The following is a 20311-nucleotide window of genomic DNA, read 5'->3' on the forward strand; positions in this document are numbered from 1 at the left end:
TGTTTACTAACAAGTTTAATGTATGGATGAACGGAATTCCTAGCTTGATATCTCTCGTTGTGCGCATACATGATGGATTAATTACTTAATAATTACTAAGAACAAAGGCATATTAAATGGAATGTATAATTTGCTACAAACTCGTTCATAAAAATTGGATTTCTAGAAAAAGGCTTGATAGCTTGAGATACACACTTACAAATAAGTAAGTAACAACTATTATTTTAGTTTAAATGAGTTTTTTTATAGTTTGTTTATTTCTATTATTTTTATTAAAAAAGAGAAGAAAATCAGAAGGCATTTTTAAACCTGAGAATGTACATTTTATGGCCTTTCCTCATTGTGAAAGAAAGTCTGATGAATAATATGATTTACCAACCATTCAGCTGCCGTTATGGGCGAATCATATAATAAACAAATATAAATACAAATGTATAAACATGACTGTGTACTAAAAAACTAAGGAGAAAACTACTAGACACATTTTTTTTTTTTTTCTATACTGCATGCATCCCAGCCCTACAACGCAAACCTCATATGACAGCCCCTATGAAGTTTTTGCGGAGGTGATGAGTGCAAATACTTGGGATTACCGAACTCGAAAGCAAGTCAACACCGAGTTGCAAGTATGTTATTATTTTAGCGTTACGAGTGCTGAGGAGTCTATCTTACAAACACATCTGGATAATAGTATTTATTTTAAGATAACGTTGAGTTTTTAAAACTATAAATAAGCGAGGTCAGAATGGTTGAGAATTTTAATATTTCGCTCAGGATGCTTGCCTGTGAGTGGTTGAGCGGCGAGCTCACAATTAAAACCTATCCTGGCCCTACAAAAAAATATAAGTTGTATTATAACAAAGACAAAATACTTAAAATAGTTGCCTATATTAATAAGGCTCCACGATAGCCAAGCGGTTTGAGGCTAGGACCGCAAAGTTAAGATTATTGTGGTAGTGAGTGCGATACAGAATCTTTTTGGATATTATCACATGGTTAATCTGAGAATTGCTAGAAAAGTATGTTTTCTAGCCGTCCACTAAACCTGATTTCATAGTTGTGTGTAAGGCCCACCTGATAAAATAGACATTACTTTACAGAAGCAGAACCTTGAAATCAACAGTTCCATAAAGAACTGTACCATCCAGTAGTCACTGAATATAACACTGCATCATCGATAAAATTTATAAAAAAATCTCCAGTAGTCAAATTATAATCTTATCTCCGATATTGGCTCCAAGCAAATGGCTAATCCAGGGCGTTAACATATTAATATAGTAACTTAACGACATTAGAATGGCTTCAGAGAGGAATAAACTTAGATAATTAGTATAATTTATTAGGTACTATTTATACCTAACCAGAGCAATAATTTGCTAGTATGGTTGCACATACATATGTATCTTGAATAAAATACAACAAAATTTTGCTGTGCTTTGACGACATTGCATTTTTTAAACAATTAGAATGAGTAGCTGTGTTTACTGTCCGGTAAATATTTTCTTTCCTTTTTTTAACAAGTTTTGATTTTCATAAGTCAAACGCTAGTTGGAAATAATACTTTTTAAACAGAAAAACGCATTTTTTGTATACCTGTTTTAATGATTAAAAATTTTGTCTATAAAAATATCATATTTCTTTTCGCTGTGCAATTATCCCTTAAGAAATGATGTAGGTAGTGGCCCCACTTTTTCATGAATGTGTATTTTTTACTCTATCGTATTCCTTTTTTGTATTTACCTTCAATAGACGAGGAGAAAAAATTTATTGCAGCTGCAGGGCAAAAAAACTACTAAAATTTAACTATTAAATAAAGTATTTTTTTTTTTTACATGAACAAACAAACATAAAATCCAATAAAGTTATCCTCCTGCAATTGCTATTTAAGCTGAAAACTCAATTTCTTAAAAGAAGTGAAAGTTGTAAAAGTATTTTATTTTCATTTTTTACTTCTCGCACAGACATGTTATCTTTGAAGAAGTAGGAACTTTTGTTTCTTTAACTATTGGGAATGTGTGACAGTTAATACTTATCATGAATGGCAGGTACAAAATATTTTCTGGCTGACGAATTCTTCTTGGTTTTTAGTAGAATTGAAAAATATTCCTTTCAGAAATACTTGGAAGTAATAGATTTGTTATTAAATGATACAAATTATTTTCTGATTTCGGAATAACAATATGATAATTTGGTTGAAATGTCTCTCGACTTTCTCTTCCTCGTTTTTTTCTTCTTTAAAAAGTAATCCTTTTACCTTGACAGCTCCTTTTGCATCCTACCCTCGTTAGAACTCTAAAGGCAGGTTTTAGTTCAAATAAAAACAATGGAGTCTATATAGAGACAAATTCAAGGGCATTCAGAGATATATTTACTGCTAAAACACACTACTGAATTACCGATTTTCATACTCGTAATTCTAGAATAAGAATAGAACCATATATTCTGGTGATATTTAACTTTAGGAGATTAAATTGGAATCCCAAGAATCATGTTTTTTTTTAAATGTTGAGCAAAAATCTATAAGCTAATATTTTGGCCAGTTTAAAGCAAACCAAAAAAAAACTTGACAACTCTCGGTTTAAAATTTTAAATGAAAATTTCGTTTAGAAGCTTCCTGCAATTTTTGGTTCGAGCTGTTTTGTTTTCAAATTGTGAAGCAACATATTCGCTTGACCGTACTGTTAAAAACATAGTTTAATATTCAGTGGTCAGACTTTCAAAAATCTGACCAAATCGCAACATAAAAGAAGTAAAAATGCTTTGTCTCCTTTGCAAAACTATCACAGCTAATCTAGTTGCTTTGACGTTACACAAATGTAATTGCAGGAAATACAAAATTTAATATAATTTATTTAATTATAATTACAATATTCATTACAAATTATTGCTTAAATAAATGTGAATACACGAGCGTACAGTCATTAATAATAAAATTATAGTAATTTCGACATTAGCCGAATAAAACATAATGTTAATAATATTAATTGAAGAAGAAAAATAAACAATGAAGTAAGTAATGAGGCGAACTAGTCTTTTAGTAAGTATTTAATATTCTCAAGGATAATCCAATTTAAATTTTATTTTTAAGAAATCAAAAAGCAGTAAGGCAGGCCGGAATAGAGCTGTCCGGAGAAATACGCTAATGGTACAACATACAAAATTCAAGTATTGATGCTGCAACAGGTCCTCAGCAAGAAAACTTATTTGGGCGTAACAATTTTTACAGATGATATCATTTTATATGATTTAAAGTTTCCATCTTAAATGTAAGTAAAAAAAAAAATGCCTTAAGTCAAATGCAGTAAACATAGAGAGTAATTCTTATTGATGTTAATAATGAAGGTGACAGGAAAGAAAGGAAACATTCCCACTCACACGCGCACACACTCACAAATACTTATAAAAGTGGAACTTGTTCAAAATATTGAATGTTCAGATGGAAAGAGAGTGTTAATGTGTGAGAAGAATAGGATCTCCCCTCCTTGTTGATGTGGCCTCCTTGTTGGGCTTAACCGTTGTGTGACCAACTTGTGAGTCTCAGAGCTTCAGTCTGTTTGTCACTCTCCATCCATACACCACACTGGCCATGTAAGTAATCATGTTTTTTAAGTACATATTGTCATGTTAAATAGAAAAGGAAATAGAGAAATTAATGCCGAACAGGATTATTATATGTTGGAAATACCCAAACACTGCCTTGAAGGACAGACTACTGTAAACAACCTGTTACTGGCTGGAAAATTAAAATTAGGATTTATGTAAATTGAATTACCTTACGAGAATAATCACTCATCCAAATTTATCCTTTTTTTCACCTCATAGAAATAAATTTTACCTTGGTATTTATTTTTTTAATTGCCATTATTTTCTTTTTATATTTTTATGAGAAGAAATTTCATCATTCAATGAATTCAATTAAATTTTGTAACATAAATTTATGTAAAATTAGTTTGCGTTAAGGTCCTATTATAAACATTATCTAGAAAATACTTTTCAAAAATAATTTGTTGAAAAAAAAGTATAACTTAGAACCCTTAAACTTCTGTAATTTGCTTCTTGGCATTGCGGCAGTTTTAGGCTTTTAGGTCAGTACACTTCACAATATCCGGTGCTAAAGTTTTTTTTTTTTTTATAATCGGTCACTTTTTCTTTTTTATAACATTAAACTTTTCTTCTTTTGGTTTTATTTTACATCTTTCGTTTTCAGAAAATAGTGAGTTAATTTCTTATTTTTTAAAATGATTTTTTAAGAAGTTATTTCACGATGTGATTTCGATGCCGCTTATCTAGATATTAAATTCCGTTACATTATTGTGTTAGATTTGATGTTGTTCGGAACTGGATGACATTTTTATATTTAATTTAATTGTATTAATTTAATTATTACACTATATTAGTACAGATTTGCTGTGCTGATATTCCAAATAATATGGTAGTCTCTTCCTTCAGGACATCCAAAATTGGATTGACTCTTCCAACATAAATTGTAGTTGTGGATCGCTGAAAATATTTTTTATGATTATTCATGTTCAGTCACAATACGCAAACTAATGAAATAAGTAAATTTGCTGAGTTTTACGAATTGTCTAGAAATGACTTGGTAGGAAGTGACCTTCCTGGACAGGTTTGTCCTCTCTTCTGACAGAAGATCTCTATGCCAACGGCGTTTCAAATGTCTGGAGGATTGCCAGCGATGGACAGGAAGGACATGTTAGTAATGTGTGGGTTGTTGTGTGTGTCTATTTTTTTTTTGTGATTCTATCCATTATTCCGAAAAGGCTCTTTTAACGCTAACCCTCCATTCTTAGTATGACCTACATTAAATTCCTAGCAAAATTGTGTATATAAAATCACATCGTGTCATAAATTGGGCAGAATTCAGTACTATAAGTGATACTAGTCTAGATTTTAGAGTTAGTCTGTGGGTTATTTAAACTTAAAGTTAGACGTATCTGCTATCTCTACAAAGCAATGAGATTTGTTGAATATTGAGATCAGATATTTTTTTTCCACCATCACTTAGGCCTTAGCCAGTGTTTGGGGCTAGATAACCGTAGGGATGCCAAGAGCCTTGAAGAAGCGAGCAGACCAGTTTTTCTTAGGATATATTTTATAGTAACTAGTTAACGTGGTCCGCGATTTAAAAAGACTTTTCAACGGTTTGCCTTTAGTCGTGGTGATTTAATATTAGAGCTACTTTAAACTTTCTGATCATAGTTCCTCATTTGATATCAAAATGACCCTTATTTCGCACATAGTTGAGAAAATGATACATTGGATTGTCAATAGTTTTAATCTGTCTCCTACTCAAGTGTTTCAAAAAAATCATTATAGGTTTTTTTGTGGATGCTGATAAAAGATGGAGAGATGGATTTATTTAATTTTGACCGAGAAAACTTTTCTTACTCAGAATGTTACCATAGTTTTACTGTTTAATTAAGTCATCAGTTGTGAATTCAGTGTTTGAATTCATTAAGTAATTAAGTCAATCATAATCAACTAAATGTTTAGTAAATCTTTAGTTGCTATTCGTCCCTTTTTTCTACTAATTGCAGAGATTGATAAAAGTCGTTAATTTATTGTTCACTTACTTTTGTTCAAAAAAAGCTGTTTTTTGGGGGGCTGTATTTTAAAAGGATTTTTTTTTACGATCCTGGGATTACCATTCTTCTTCTAGTTTTGTTGCATACTCTTAAATTAACTTGAATTCTTAATTTAACAGAAAAATTTCTCTACTTAAATGTCACTGGAATATTTGACCTTTCAAGGTCTCCCAACATTTCTTCTTCATAAATTTGTTAATACACTTTTGTACTTCAGATAAGTAACTTAGAAATTCAGATCATGTAAGCTACATTTAGAAATACGCACAATGCCTGGCACTAAAAAAACAGTGCAACCTACAAATAAAAGTGGTTAAAGATTGCTAGCTAGGTAGAATTTCGCTTCAACGACTTCTAAAAGGAATCTCAGAACAAGGTATTGTCATTTTGCCAAGTTCATACAATACGGTTGGTTAATATATTTAATTTTTAAGATAATTACTTTTTTATTAATTTTAAAAGGAAAAAAGATTAAAATTTGATGAATATTATTTTATTTGTAGATAATGCTTGAACAAAAACTGTAGTGATGAGAATTTGTTCGCAGAACAATCCTGTTAAGCTTGTGATAGATAATAAGCCCCTGTGGTAAATGTGGATAACAAATATCATTCTTTAATTTCTTAACGTCATTCTCTTGCCTAGAAATGAAGTTCCAGATTAAGAACTAAATTTGCAAAAAACACTCTAAAATCTCCTCGGACAAACCTCAACATTCCATTATTGGAGCGAAACTTTACGTGAATGATAAAGGCTCTACCAAAAGAGAAGTGTTTGTTTTTTATTTCTGTTTGAATACGTACCTACTCTATACTTTATTTCTAAGCTGTAAATTGTAAGTTAAATTAGTTATTAATGTTGAACCTTTTTAATACGGATTTCTCTAAATCTAAATGGTACCGAGATTCGAAGTAACTACATAAATCCATTCCAGAATGACTGATTTTAAATAAATTTATTTGTAACATAAAGTTTTCTAAAACTTTTTGAATGCAATTACACTTGCATTATTGTTACTTAGTTTAGAATCAACCAAAGTTAGATTTCATAATTCTGTTAGTTAGATATTACATTATAAACAAGTTCACACTTATGTACATATTTCTTCGAATGTAAGATTGCCCTGCTCTTCTGCCCATGCCCTCAAAATACACATCAATTAGAACTTATATTTAGCGTCCGTATTTAGTAAATACAATATTTATTATCTTAAGTAAGGCGGATTAACATCTGAGTATTGACAAAATATTATATTGGTCGCGGAAAAGCCTAGTTCACATACATAACAAGTCTTGTATGAGAGATTATCTTCCCCACGTATTTGCAATGCGACTTGTACCTCACTTTTATCTCATTCTCTGTCTATCGAATCACCACAGTCTAACTGCCATGATTTTGCTGTTATGCACTTTTACGATTCCTGTGTTTGGAATTGTTTCAATCAATCATTTTGTTTGTGTTTTACAGGATGTTTAATTGAATCTTTGTAATTATTACATCAATGAATAGTTTTTTTTTCTCAAACTGTGTTTCGAAATTTATTTCGACCAAAAACCTTCAGCTTGAAGGCCCAGAAAAAATTAAGGAAATAAGTCCTCCAGAAAGTAAGTTTATTATTTCTTTGATATGTATTAAAAAGTACTATAGAAATTGAAAATATAAACTCATCAAACGTAATGAATCATAAAAATAAAGGACAATTTCGAATCAGGGAAAATGCGGTTGGAGGTCTTGCTTTAAATTATTAAGCAAAAACAATGGATGTTACACCAAAGCAACAATCAAACATAAAGCCAGAGCTTTGGACTAAGTATCAGTCGGAAAAATGGCGGAGAAATACTTAAAATAGTATTTTTGTAAAAAACCACTCTTTAATAAACGCGGCGAATGAAAGTTAATTGCTCACCGGTTAGAAGATTTAATTTAATGCGCGAAAATGTGAAACAATAAAATGCTATAGACATTTTAGTCATCTGACCTTAAAAACACAAATAAAGCAATCAATCAAAGCCTAGAATTTTGAAGAGAAAGGAATTCGGAACATCTTGAAATAGTTGTCACAGATGCCCGGTGCACAGGATAGAAAACATCATTTAACTTCCTTTATAGTCAGGTTCGCTTTCATCACTCTAACTATGAAGCATTTTGACGCCAACCTGCTTGAGAATTAGAACAACAAAAAAAAAACAACAAAAGTTAATAAATTTTCATATTCGTGTTATTATGGTGCATGATAAGGTGATATTCAGTCCAAATGTGTAGTAAATAGTAGATTTGAAATGCTTGCTTTTTCGCTGATTCCTTGAATAAAATAAAAATGTTAGACTGTACGTGTCTGTATATAAGCGTTGTTTAAATAAAACTATCTTAACAAAGAAAATCTCAGAAACCGTTTAATTTCCGATTGGAGTTTCTAGGATTCTAAGGTTTCGGCTAAAATCCGTGAAAATGCTATTTTGGTGATTAGTTTTATCGATTTTTATATCTGCTTCACCGTTTTTTGCTAACATAGAACATTTTTGATTTTAACGTATAGAAATGTACCTATGAGTCAAGTCATAGGTTCTGAACAGTGAACATGTGTTTGACAACGACCTGAATTCATTTAGCTTTTTCAGTGGTTCTAAGTTTCGGATTTTAGTGAAATTTGGTAGAGTGTTTGAACATCTCACTTCTGTTTCACCTGTGAAGTTTAAGGAAGATTCATCGAACAGTTTTTGCATAATTTATAGATAATTAATTTCATTAGAAAAGTTTCATTAGTTTATTTTAAGTATTGCGGGTCAAAAACATTACTTTTTATTTTATCAAACAATAGAGAATTGCGGGAGTGTGTGGGTAACTACCCCCACTTATAGGTTTGGGTGGGGTGAGTTTGGTCTGGACAATAGTGGGATTGGCGGTGTGAGAGAGAGAGAGATTGTTATATCCCTCTACTTTTCCCAAAAACTATATTAAACATTAATTTTTTAAAAAACTGTTAAAACTTTAGTGTTCTCTTTTGTACTCTTAGAAAAGAAGAAAAATTTATTAGGTTCTGTACATTTAATATCGAACTTTTATTTTTATTATTTATTGTTCTTTTTTCAAATTATTTTTTGTATATATTATATCGTTAGTTGTAATTCTTAAGATACTTGTAAGCATTGTAAATTCTATTGTAAATATGTAGTTCTTTTAATTATTTTTATTATTATTTTTTAAAAAAAACTTTTATTTATTTAATTTATTTATCTTAATTGTTTATTAAAGTAAATTGGTCTAAGTGATGACACTTACATCTCGTCTGGTGACGAGTCTACCACGTCCAAGACATCAAAGAAATCTCTGATGAAAAGCAGTGCCCCAAGAAATAAGAAGCTCACAACAAAAGCCATGATTACTCGAATTGCTGCTATTCTTCGTGGACTTGGAGCCAAAACAGAACAATAGCGAGCTATTCGAAATCGACACCCTCTGCTACTGTAAAATAAAAATAGAAGAACCTCACAAACAGAGGAGTATAGTGCAGTGTAAGCGCTGCCAAGAGTACGAACACACTCGCTCCTACTGCCAACACAAGCCAAAGTGCGTCAAGTGCGCTGGTGACCATCTCTCATCCGACTGCACAAAATCACCCAATACACCTGGAAAGTGCGCACTTTGCAATAACGATCACGTTGCCAGCTACAAAGGTTGCATTGTTCATCGCGAACTACAGCGCATTCGAAGAACTCCCGTCTATGAACATCCTTCTGCTCAAAGAAGATCACATCCGGCTGCTACTTCTTCGGCCTCTACTTCTCCTCCACAAGTCAACAACAACAACTTTCCTTCTCTACAACGTAGCCAACCGCTAGATAAAAATGTAACTTTTGCTCAGATGGTGGCGGGGCCTAAGGCACCTCAAAATTCTCTTCCTTCACCCAACCCATCTTCCTCTAGCGATATCACCACAGTAATAAATTCTTTCCTGACCGACTTCAAAACCTTAATCACCCCCTTAATTACGCTCCTCACCTCAATGGTTAATCACCTTCTTCCAAGCCTTCCTAAGCCTTAAATGCCTCCTAATTTCCATTCCCTCTCCATTCTCCTCTGGAATGCGAACGGACTGAATCAACATTTACGCGAACTCGAAATATTTCTTAATGACAACCGCATAGACATAGCCTTAATAACTGAAACTCACTTCACAGACAGAACACGATTCCACATCCCCAATTATACTATTTACCCGGACGGAACAGCGCATGGTGGAACCGCAATACTCATTCGAAAATCTTTGTCGCATTTCCTGATACCCTACATCCCATCCTCCTATCTGCAACCAACTGTTATATCTCTACTTTCGGAGCCTTTCTCCTACACGCTCGCTGCTGTATACTGCCCCCCGAACCACAACATCCACCAAAATGAATTCCTATCTTTTTTCTCATCACTTGGTCCTCGCTTTATATCCGGCGGTGACTACAACGCAAAGCACCCCAGATGGGGCAGCCGAGTGGCCAATCCACGGGGTAGACAACTATTAAACGCCATTTCACCATCTAATTTCACCTTCTTATCTCCTTCCCAACCACCTACTGGCCAACTTCACCTCGAAAACGCCCTGACCTCCTCGATTTCTTCATATGCTCAAACTTAAGCTCCTTATCTACTGATACCTTTGCCCTCAATGACCTGTCCTCCGATCATAGTCCAGTTATGTTAACTCTCGACATCTATCCCAAACCATTTCCTCTTCGACCTACTCTCATCAACGGCTCTATTGACTGGGACGTCTTTTGTGATAACTTAACCCAGACCCTCAACTTAAATGTACCACTGAAGACACCCGCACAAGTAGACAGTAACGTTGAGCTGCTAACAAACGCTATACAGGGAAGTCTACATAGAGCCACTATTACTACCAACCAACACCGAACGACGTCTGTGTCTTACAACATTCCTCTTAACATCAGGACACTCATCACCTTGAAACATCGAGCAAGAGCACGATGGCATCGTTCTCGTTACCCATCTGATAAAAGAACTTTCAATCGGCTAGCTAGACAACTGACTAATGTATTAAATAATTACTACAACGATCAATACTCAAAATATACTCTCTCCCTTTCAACGCAGGACAACTCACTTTGGACTACCACGAAAAAGATCCTAAAATATAACAACTCCTCTCATCCACTTCCACGCACAGACGGGTCATGGGCTAAATCCGACGAGGATAAAGCACTCTACTTTGCCCAACACCTCTCCCAAGTTTTTGTACCCCATCCTGATATTGAGGATCCTTATCACAGCGCCACAATAAATGAAGAACTTGATATCCCAGTTCCCCTTTCTTTACCACCCAAAGCATTCACTCCTAAAGAAGTTCAACGGTTAATACAAAATCTCCCCAGGAAAAAAAAGTCCTGGATACGACCTAATAACCACCCGCATCCTTCTTCAGCTTTAGGCCATTGTTTTTCTGACATCCTTGTACAATGCTATCCTTAGAACTACTCACTTTCCCACTCTTTGGAAATTCTCCTCTATCCGTCTGTTCCATAAACCCAACAAACCAACTCATTCTTCTTCCTCTTATCGAACTATTAGTCTACTTCCGCTTCTAGGGAAAATGTTCGAGAAACTTTTACTATTCCGTCTCCAATCTATTTTAACTCCACTCAATTTAATTCCTCACCATCAATTTGGCTTTCGTAGTTACCACTCTTCCATCCACCAGGCCCACAGAGTTGTTGACACCGTCGCAACCTCCCTTGAGCGGAGACAGTATTGCCCGGGAGCCTTCCTAGACATTTCTCAAGCATTTGATCGGGTATGGCATCCGGGTCTTCTGTGGAAACTTAAGGGCATCCTTCCTTCAACTTACTACCTCATCTTAAAATCATACCTTGCTGATCGATATTTCATGGTTGTACAAGGCACTTCTTTTTCTCCTATATATCCTATTCTTGCCGGTGTCCCACAAGGGAGTATTCTCGCACCCCTCCTCTATACAATTTACACTGCTGACCTTCCACTGCAACCAAATACTGCTACCTTTACCTTCGCTGACGACACGGACAATGATTCTGTCATGGCAACTCGCCATCTTCAATCCCATATTAATATCCTAGAACCCTGGCTACGAAAGTGGAGAATTAAGGTAAATCAACAAAAATCCAAACATATAGTTTTCACACTAAGCCGGAAAACCCTCCCTTCTATATACTTCAACCATATTGCTCTTCCTACCGTTACCAAAGTACGTTACCTTGGACTTCACCTCGACAAGCGACTAACCTGGAATCCTCATACTCGACTAAAACGAATTGAGTTAAATAACAGATATAAACTATTAAAAAAATTACCAGACAAACGTTCAAAACTGACGCTACGTAACAAAAGACAGCTGTACTACACATTACTAGCCCCTATATGGACATATGGAATAGAACTGTAGGGGACAGCCAAACACTCGAACCTTCATCGTATCCAATCCCTTCAATCCAAAATCCTTCGTACCCTTGTCAATGCTCCTTTCTACGTCTCTAACCATACTATCCACAATGACCAAATTCCCTTCGTCTCTGTCCTCGCCAAATCCCGTTACATAAAATTCCCTACCCAACTATCCTCTCACATGAATCCTTTAGTCCAAGCCCTCTCAACCTCCATCCTCCAAACTAATCCTCCACGACGGTTGAGGCTTCGGTGGTCTCGCGACCATCTGCGAATGTAGCGTCGGCTGTCTAGAGTGACAATCGTGATTCTCCTGCTATTATGGCATATTACGACTGCTATCGCTGGTTGGCCGTCGTTCATGTTAGTCATGTCAATTTGTGCTTGTTGGCCTAGCCTATCAGCACACTCTATTATCGACCATCTGTTTTACTTGTTGCATTGATTTCTGTGCAGTTGTAAAAATCTAAATAAAGGTTAAAAAAAAAAAAAAAAATGTACTTACACATATAAATTATAATTATTTATGTTTATATAATACATTATTATATATGCTATTATAATTATTATATTATAATAGATTTGGAGAATCTGAAAGTCATGATTAAAATTAACTCGTATATCAGATGAAGAGGTAGAATGCACGATCTGACCGAGAAGAGTTATAAATCTTTCAGAAATTTGTAACAGCTATTCTTCTTTCTGTGATTTAAGATTTTTCTTTTAAGTTTAGTTTTTTTAAAAAAAAATAATAATAACTTTTACTTATTAATTAAATTTTTGCAGAAAGAAAAAGTTGTTTTAGCGTTTCATATCAGATTTTTCTCAATCAGTGGACCACAAATGTGTACAAAAATAAACTAAAAAAAATGTGAAAATTATATTCTAAAATAAGATTAAAGTAACATTTTCGCATTTATGTCTCGTTATTGCTTAATCAAAATTTTGCATTTGTAATCATCAGAATGAAAGGATGAGATATACATATATAAAATAATGAGAATGCTTTTTTTAAATCCTATATCTTGATAAAACAACCTGTTAGTAAGTAAAAGTATGCTTAAATTACATCATTATTTACTAATAGTTTTTCCCCAACACTTATGCTAATTACTAGTTCTTCCATTGGATTGCATGCTTGCCAGATTTGTTCTTTTCAATTATTAGCAATAGCTATGTTTACCTTTCAACCAGCTAAGACGGAGTGCACTGTCAATCCCATAGTTTCTTTATTTTGTAGGTATGAACTAAAATTTAATTGCAACTCTGTAATTATATTAATATTCATTATCGAACATTTATCGGAGAAAAACTATTTTACAAGAAGTTATTGCAATATGTGTCAAATCTTAGAATTTTAATTTTCTACATTTTTCATTGGATTTATATGCTTTGATGTCTAAAGAATAAAAAATTATTCGGGTTCACTCTTCCTCTCTGCATGTGTGGGTTTGAGCAGATAGAGAGAGATGAATGGGAAAGAGATTTCTCTTACCAAAACGTAAAAATAATTCAGCAAGGGATCCTACTAGGAGATTTTGAATTACATTTGGTAAACTGCATCTTTGTCAGAAAATTTATTTACGAGAGAACTGCAACATTTTACATTCTTATAAAACACATGATTCAATATTTTTACTTATAAAACCTATTTACACAAATCGGCAATATAGGCAAGTGCCCGAAACATTTTGGTTTTTAAAAAAGAGCTTTAGTCCGTAATCACCTCTTTATGTGGTGATTGAGTGTAGTAAAACCATAGGACATGTTCATCCTTAAACTACTCTTTATAAAAAAAAACGTCTTTTTGTATGAATGCGTGACTTGGACCAAAAAGTTTCAATAGCGAAGAAAGTTAATTGATGGACTTTTGGAGCAGGGTACCTAGAGAGTCAAGATCAGAAGGGATTAGAAAGGATTCGATAAGGAAAGAATGGCTGCTAGTATCTCAGTTTTAACCTGAACGGAGGGTAGATGGATTTTGGTTAGATGGATGAATGAATTTACTTGGACATATCTTCTGGAAAATGGTGTAAAATAATACTAACATTCATGAAAGAATACAAATTTGTTAGTAGAAGAAAGAAAGGAAGGCCGAGGTTGCCTTGAAGATGAATGGTTCGGGAGGATATAATTGGATATGGTTTGTCGGAAGAGGATGCATTGGCTAGAGAGATGTGTAAAGGAATGAGAAACCTGTTTTAATCTAATTTAGGAAATCCTCTATTGGGGAAACTCCTAAAAATAAGTAGTTTTTTTTTTATATTATAACTTCATTTCCAGTATTTCACCAAATTTTATTATCTAATGCTGTCTCTCCCCAAAAATTCAAGACAAATCATTGTATTCTCAATTATTTATTTAAATTAAATTAATTTGTTTGTTTTTAGAATGTTAACAGGTGGATGGCTGTGGTTATTACTTTTGTGTATTGCATCTGCGGAAGAAAACAGAATAAAAAAATTTATAGATGCAAATGATAAATCAAGATTTAGTGCAGACGAACCATCTTCCCGTGTTATTGCTGGTGGATATCAACCTTCAAGTTACATTAGAGATACTAATAGCTTAGAAATGAAATACCATGATTTTGAACAAATGACTAAATTTTTGAGGACCACTTCATCTAAATATCCGAATCTTACTGCTCTGTATTCTATTGGAAAATCTGTTCAAGGTAATTCTTATTTCTTACAATAGATAAGATAGGACCACTTTTAGCATTGTTTAATCTTTACCTAAGATTGACTTTTAGGTTTAAACTACATAATCTATGTTCACTAGAGATTAGCATAATTGTGCTTTTGGTGTCAAAATATTAAATTTAAAGCGTAATTTTAAATAATCTACTGGCAAAACAAAAATTTTAACCTAAAAGTCCAATGTTTCTTTTATTTAAGAATTTTCTCAACTACTTGATTAATAATAGTAGTATATGTAAAGGTATTGAAATTTAGAATGTACCAAGAGAAGAGGCTTTTCCTCTGTAGAGGGTGTAAATAAAGCTTTATTACTATAAAAGAAAAAATTGATCAGAAAATTATTAACAATAATTCTTGAGAAAGTAAAGAACAAATTTATTAGATGAGTGGCAAATTTTAAAATATCAGTGTTCGAATCAAGTAATCGTAGTTGCGATTACAACTTTTCTTTTTTTTACTTTATAACAGCCAGACATTTCAACCGCTATTTTACTTTCTTATTACCTCAAGTTTCCTAGAAGTCTTCTTAGTATCCCAAGCTGAGATCTTTCGCATGCAGATGAAACAGCCCTCTTCTTGCCGGTAGTGTTTTACAGGAAGAGCCTATCATCAGAGCGTTTTTCGCCGCATAATGACTGGGACAGTTTTCTTTTGAGACTTGAGAGATGCTTATGTCTTTTAGTTCTTCATTCCTAAATTTCTATTCCTTCCGTATTTTTTACCCAAGTAAAATTGCTGCTTCATAGGTTTTTAAAGAGATAGATGTGAAGAATAAAACTTTTTATCGAGTTACAAGTGAAAAGGATTCGAAGGAAGTTCGAGCAAAAAAAAAAAAGTATTGCTCTATAGAAATAAATTTACAAATTTAAAATTATGGTTTTCATAATTTCACCCAATTAGTAAATCATTTCAATGAGGGAATGATGACAACAATTAAAGATGAAGTTTAATAAATAAAACAAGTCGTTGCCGTAGCTAAATACATTTTCTAATAAGATGGACATGCTTCGAACAAATTAATTGCTGTGGTATCTCACTCCTCGTTGTTGGCTGTTATGGAGAATATTCATACCCTAGACATGTTCTTTCGGTTTAAATTGGAAAAGCGAACTGCTCAAAGCAAAATTCTTGTAGAAAGTAGTGAGTGACAAATAGTTACAACAAGTGGCCGAACATCGTTTAGTCGGATTTTGGTACTAGTGTGTCTATTTAATAAGTTATCAAAACTGTTTTTAAGATCTCGTCAATGCATTGTACCGATAGGCATTGAACTGCTTCAGATAAAGTTCTGATGTGACCTAAATCCAATTTCATGTCACCCAATCTCTTAAAACTGTTGTAAAGCAGCTATAACCTCTAGCAGCACAATGCAAAAGGCAGGAGCTCTGTCATGTGAGTTTATTCCCGTGTGAATTTAATGCATTCCAGAAACCTTGCACTGTTTATTTCGATGCCCATTTATATATAAGTAAAGTAATGTGTGTATGTACTCGTATGTAGAAACTGACCTCCATTCTTAAACAATCAGTGTAGACCAATATGGATGGTAACTGTTAAATTTCTAATGTTAAGGAAGAAAGTTTGTGAATTACAAATATAGATGAACTCTATTTTTAAGTCGATGTTTCAGTGGCCAAGTACACCGAACTACCAAAAATGTAGTTTTTTGATAACTGACTAATATTAATCAAAAGTATTATAAATTAGTTTAAAATACTAATTAAAGAAAAGTGAAATGATGCCTGTTTTTCAGGAAAACTTTGCGATTATCGATCATGTGTGTAAACAGGTAGAGAGCTAACATACTCTACTTAAATTTTTCATATTATTGAACTTACCACATTAAATGAAAATCAAAGGCCAAGACCGAGAATCGAACCCAATATCACAATACATCTTAACTTCGTGCCTCTTCTCTTTGCGACTACCATTAAATTACTATGTAGTCTCGACTATAAGCTATCCAAAATTTATCTTAAACACGTACTATATTGCGAACAACTAAGTAAATTTATTTGGCATACCCAAGAAAGGAATCATTTTTCTGAGTCTTTGGTTTGAAGAAGATTCTGCCGAGTTAAATGAACATTGTATTAAACAATAACTATAAAATAATAATAAAAACAGCTCAAATAACAAAATAAATGATTCACAGGAAGAGACCTTTGGGTGATGGTTGTTTCCTCATCTCCATATGAACATATGATAGGCAAGCCAGATGTAAAATATGTAGCCAATATGCATGGGAATGAAGCAGTAGGTCGTGAGCTTATGCTACATCTTATTCAGGTTGTTTATTGGTTAATTATTTCTTTTTTTTTATTCGTCAATTATTTGTCTGATTAACTTATATTAATATTTATTAGTACTTAGTAAATAGCTACAGTGTCGATCCCTATATAAAATGGCTACTAGATAATACACGGATACACATCCTACCCTCAATGAATCCCGATGGATTTGAAGTAGCTAGAGAAGGTCAATGCGATGGTGGACAAGGAAGGTAATGCAAATCAATTAAAATTAATAATTTCTATGTCTAGTCTTCTTTTTTAAAACAAATTGCTTCTTTATTTTTTTATGTTTGTTGATTTCATTTTTTATTGTAGATATAATGCGAGGGGTTTTGACTTAAATAGAAACTTTCCTGATTATTTCAAGCAGAATAATAAAAGAGGACAGCCGGAAACTGATGCAGTAAAAGAATGGACATCTAAAATTCAATTCGTGCTTTCAGGAGGTCTCCACGGTGGCGCTCTTGTTGCAAGTTACCCATTCGATAATACTCCCAATTCAAGTAAGTTGATTTATTTTCCCTTTCAGCATGGATCATCGATGTTAAATAAAATTACACTATTTATAACTCAAATGGACCAATTTATTGAAGTCTCGGAAACTCAAAATGCTTCTAAAATAAAAAGTTTATTGTAAAACTTTTTATACATATGTAATTTCAAATAATTTTTTGAATCTCAAGGCTAAAACAATATCTGTTTTATCGTTTTACTTAACCATTGCAGTTTTAAATTTTTTAATAAAGAAAAAGAATAGATTGCTGTTATCATTAATGTAATACATTAATATTAATACTTACTTATGAAAATAATTATTTCATATTAATCTAGAATCTTAACATTATTAAGCCTCTTATGCATACTTCTCTCTTCTTTACAAAAACAATTGCAGTTTTAAATGTGAATCGCTTTTGTATTGAATAACACAATCATGCTGGCTAGAAGCTTAGTTTTTCGATCAGAGTTGTGCTCGCGCATGATTGGAAATTGGATTAGTAGTGCGATTGATCGCCGAAAGTCCCGGATTCCGGATCTGGTGCCCCTAGATTTCCTCTTTCTAGAAGCTCTGAGCTCACCGACGAAAGTTGGAAAATGTAGCCTGTCACAAGAAAAAATGTTCGATGGTCGAAAAAACCCTTGTCTGGATGCACCGTAATGAAAAAATAATAAGTTTAAATTACAAATTTGTTTTTGTTAAAAAAGATAGTTATTGTACTTTTCGAGCTATCTGGATATTACAAGAAACGATGGGGTGAATGTCTATGAAAGAATTATGTTATTTGACATCTGCAGGTTAACTTATGGGGCGTCAAAAAGAAAGAAAAAGTGACCAAGAGAAGATGTACTGAAAGATTAAAAAATAACTAAAATGAAATAAATAGAGTAGTAATAATGAAAGTAAATGAAAGGATGGTTATAATGAAGGTGAGAGAAGGGTTAGCTCAGGAGTTAGCGCACTGGATCCCACGCGGTCTTCCTAGGTTGAGCTGCTGGTCCTTAGATACCTCCTAGGAGCTTCTTACAGCTCACTTTATAACTTTACTTTCCCTTAATTGTTAAGGTGAATAATCAATTTCCATTTATCGATATTCAAAAAATAACTTTTTTTATGTCCTAGCAAGTTTAGTATAAAGAAATAGAAGAAATAAAGGTTGATAGTTTACGATAGAATGATTTAAAATTCTTAAATTCATGAGGCTACTCGATTTAGTATTTACGGATAAAGTTGTCGTAGCCAGTATTGAAATGTCTAACATAATAAACTTTGGGTCATGGAAATATCAAATAGAATCCTTTTTTTAGAATAAACGTTCTGAACATGCTGGGTAGGAGTAATTAATGCACCACTTATCAAGGGATGTCCCGATATCCTCCATCAAGCGAAAGCAGTATGCTATCTAGTTCATCCTTTTGTTGTCGCCCTGGCTTGTGAATGTTTAATCATAAGTAATTTCCTCAGAAGATTATCTCCACATTAATTTCATTTTATAGGGTTGAAACAATATTTTTATGCTTTAATTTAATCTATTAAATTAAAGTAAAAGAATTTGTATGATTAATGCAACTATTTTCTCAACTAACGAAATTTCAAGCTTTAACGTCAATAAAGCTTTTCTGGAATCTTAAAATTTGATTCATTAAGAAGAACGCTTCACTAAAATTTAAAGTAATCAAAAGGAGTAGAAAAATGTTTGATATCCCAAATTTGAAAGAATACAATTCACTGAACTTTGATGCTCAGAGTAAAACGCAAACTTTCTAATCAATTAACTTCTTTAATGAAACCACAAATCATTCAGTTTTCACGGTCTTCTTGGCCATCGCTTAATGTAGCAATAAGAAATTTGTTTTTACAATAGCAATTAGTTTAATTTTTAAAGGCAACTTAACTATATAAGGTCCAATATTTCAGTCTAAAGTTTCAACTTGAAAATCCCTAAAAAATAAAATATCTGATTAAGCTTCTTTTTTTTCAAAAAATCATCTTATTCTTCACAGGTTCGAGGAAATTTCAGTGGAAGAAGTCAAATGACTGATTAAAATCCAATATTCTCCTCCCAGGTAAAGTTAGATTGCCAACTATTCATGGGTGTTTTATAAAATTTGCTTTTATTTACAAGTTATTGAAGTTAAAATTTCATGAATTTCGAGGAAATAATCTGTTCATAATTGTTTCCCTCGTTTTCAAAAAAGATAGTTTATTTTTTACATACATACAGAATGAAAGAACAAAAAACTAAGGAATATTTGTTAAATCTATAAGGTCTGGTAACGTTCTACATCCGTGAAATTAACAAAATACTAAATTATAACTATATAAATAAAAAAAGTCAGAAAGGTATCAGCAGAGGAGTAGAATGGAGAAACTGAATTATCCTCAGCACTTTTCCTTCAAATAATAATTTTTCACAAAACAATTCTGCAGATAGAAGATTTTTCTTCTTGATTGAGAGTTCTGTTTTAGTAGCGAGAAATCGGACGATACACTTACAACTCTTATAAATCGCTCTGCAGAAGAAAATAAATTTGTGGAAAAATTAGCAATTTATTGAAGTTGTAGTTTTTGTTGAGAGATTCTACGCAATAATTGAAATAAAAATGTTATCAATAATTCAAAACGTGTTTCGAAATCACTCGTTTAACAAGAGATCCAAAACCTCTCTTTAAAGTAAGTAAAGTATTCGCGTTTTTTTTAGACGTTAAGGCTATGTTTTCTGTTTCTGGTTTTCCTTTTTCTTCTTCCCGCTCTGAGATAAAACATAACACTTATATTACCCACCAC

At 32.9% G+C, this 20311-nt stretch overlaps 1 protein-coding gene across 14 annotated transcripts in view; it reads left to right on the forward strand.

The window, feature by feature from the left end:
* LOC141453362 (carboxypeptidase D) overlaps nt 1-20311 on the forward strand; it is a 37224-nt gene that overhangs the window by 5475 nt on the left and 11438 nt on the right. For 5 of the 14 annotated variants that reach the window (XM_074126488.1, XM_074126485.1, XM_074126490.1 and 2 more), the window contains exons 2-8: nt 3089-3266; nt 3343-3588; nt 4591-4710; nt 14423-14709; nt 16890-17023; nt 17101-17237; nt 17344-17531. In XM_074126488.1, the coding sequence (XP_073982589.1) occupies nt 4655-4710; nt 14423-14709; nt 16890-17023; nt 17101-17237; nt 17344-17531 (802 nt within the window). In that variant the 5' untranslated portion in view covers nt 3089-3266; nt 3343-3588; nt 4591-4654. Of the gene's footprint in view, nt 1-18; nt 206-3088; nt 3267-3342; nt 3589-4590; nt 4711-5820; nt 5980-6354; nt 6376-7070; nt 7208-14422; nt 14710-16889; nt 17024-17100; nt 17238-17343; nt 17532-20311 lie in introns of those variants that run through there. The other 9 variants (XM_074126493.1, XM_074126500.1, XM_074126486.1 and 6 more) reach the window with 8 other exon arrangements.

This window comes from Rhodnius prolixus, unplaced genomic scaffold, assembly GCF_049639745.1.
Source record: "Rhodnius prolixus isolate KJV_2025 unplaced genomic scaffold, Rpr scaffold_3, whole genome shotgun sequence".
NCBI lineage: Eukaryota > Metazoa > Arthropoda > Insecta > Hemiptera > Reduviidae > Rhodnius > Rhodnius prolixus.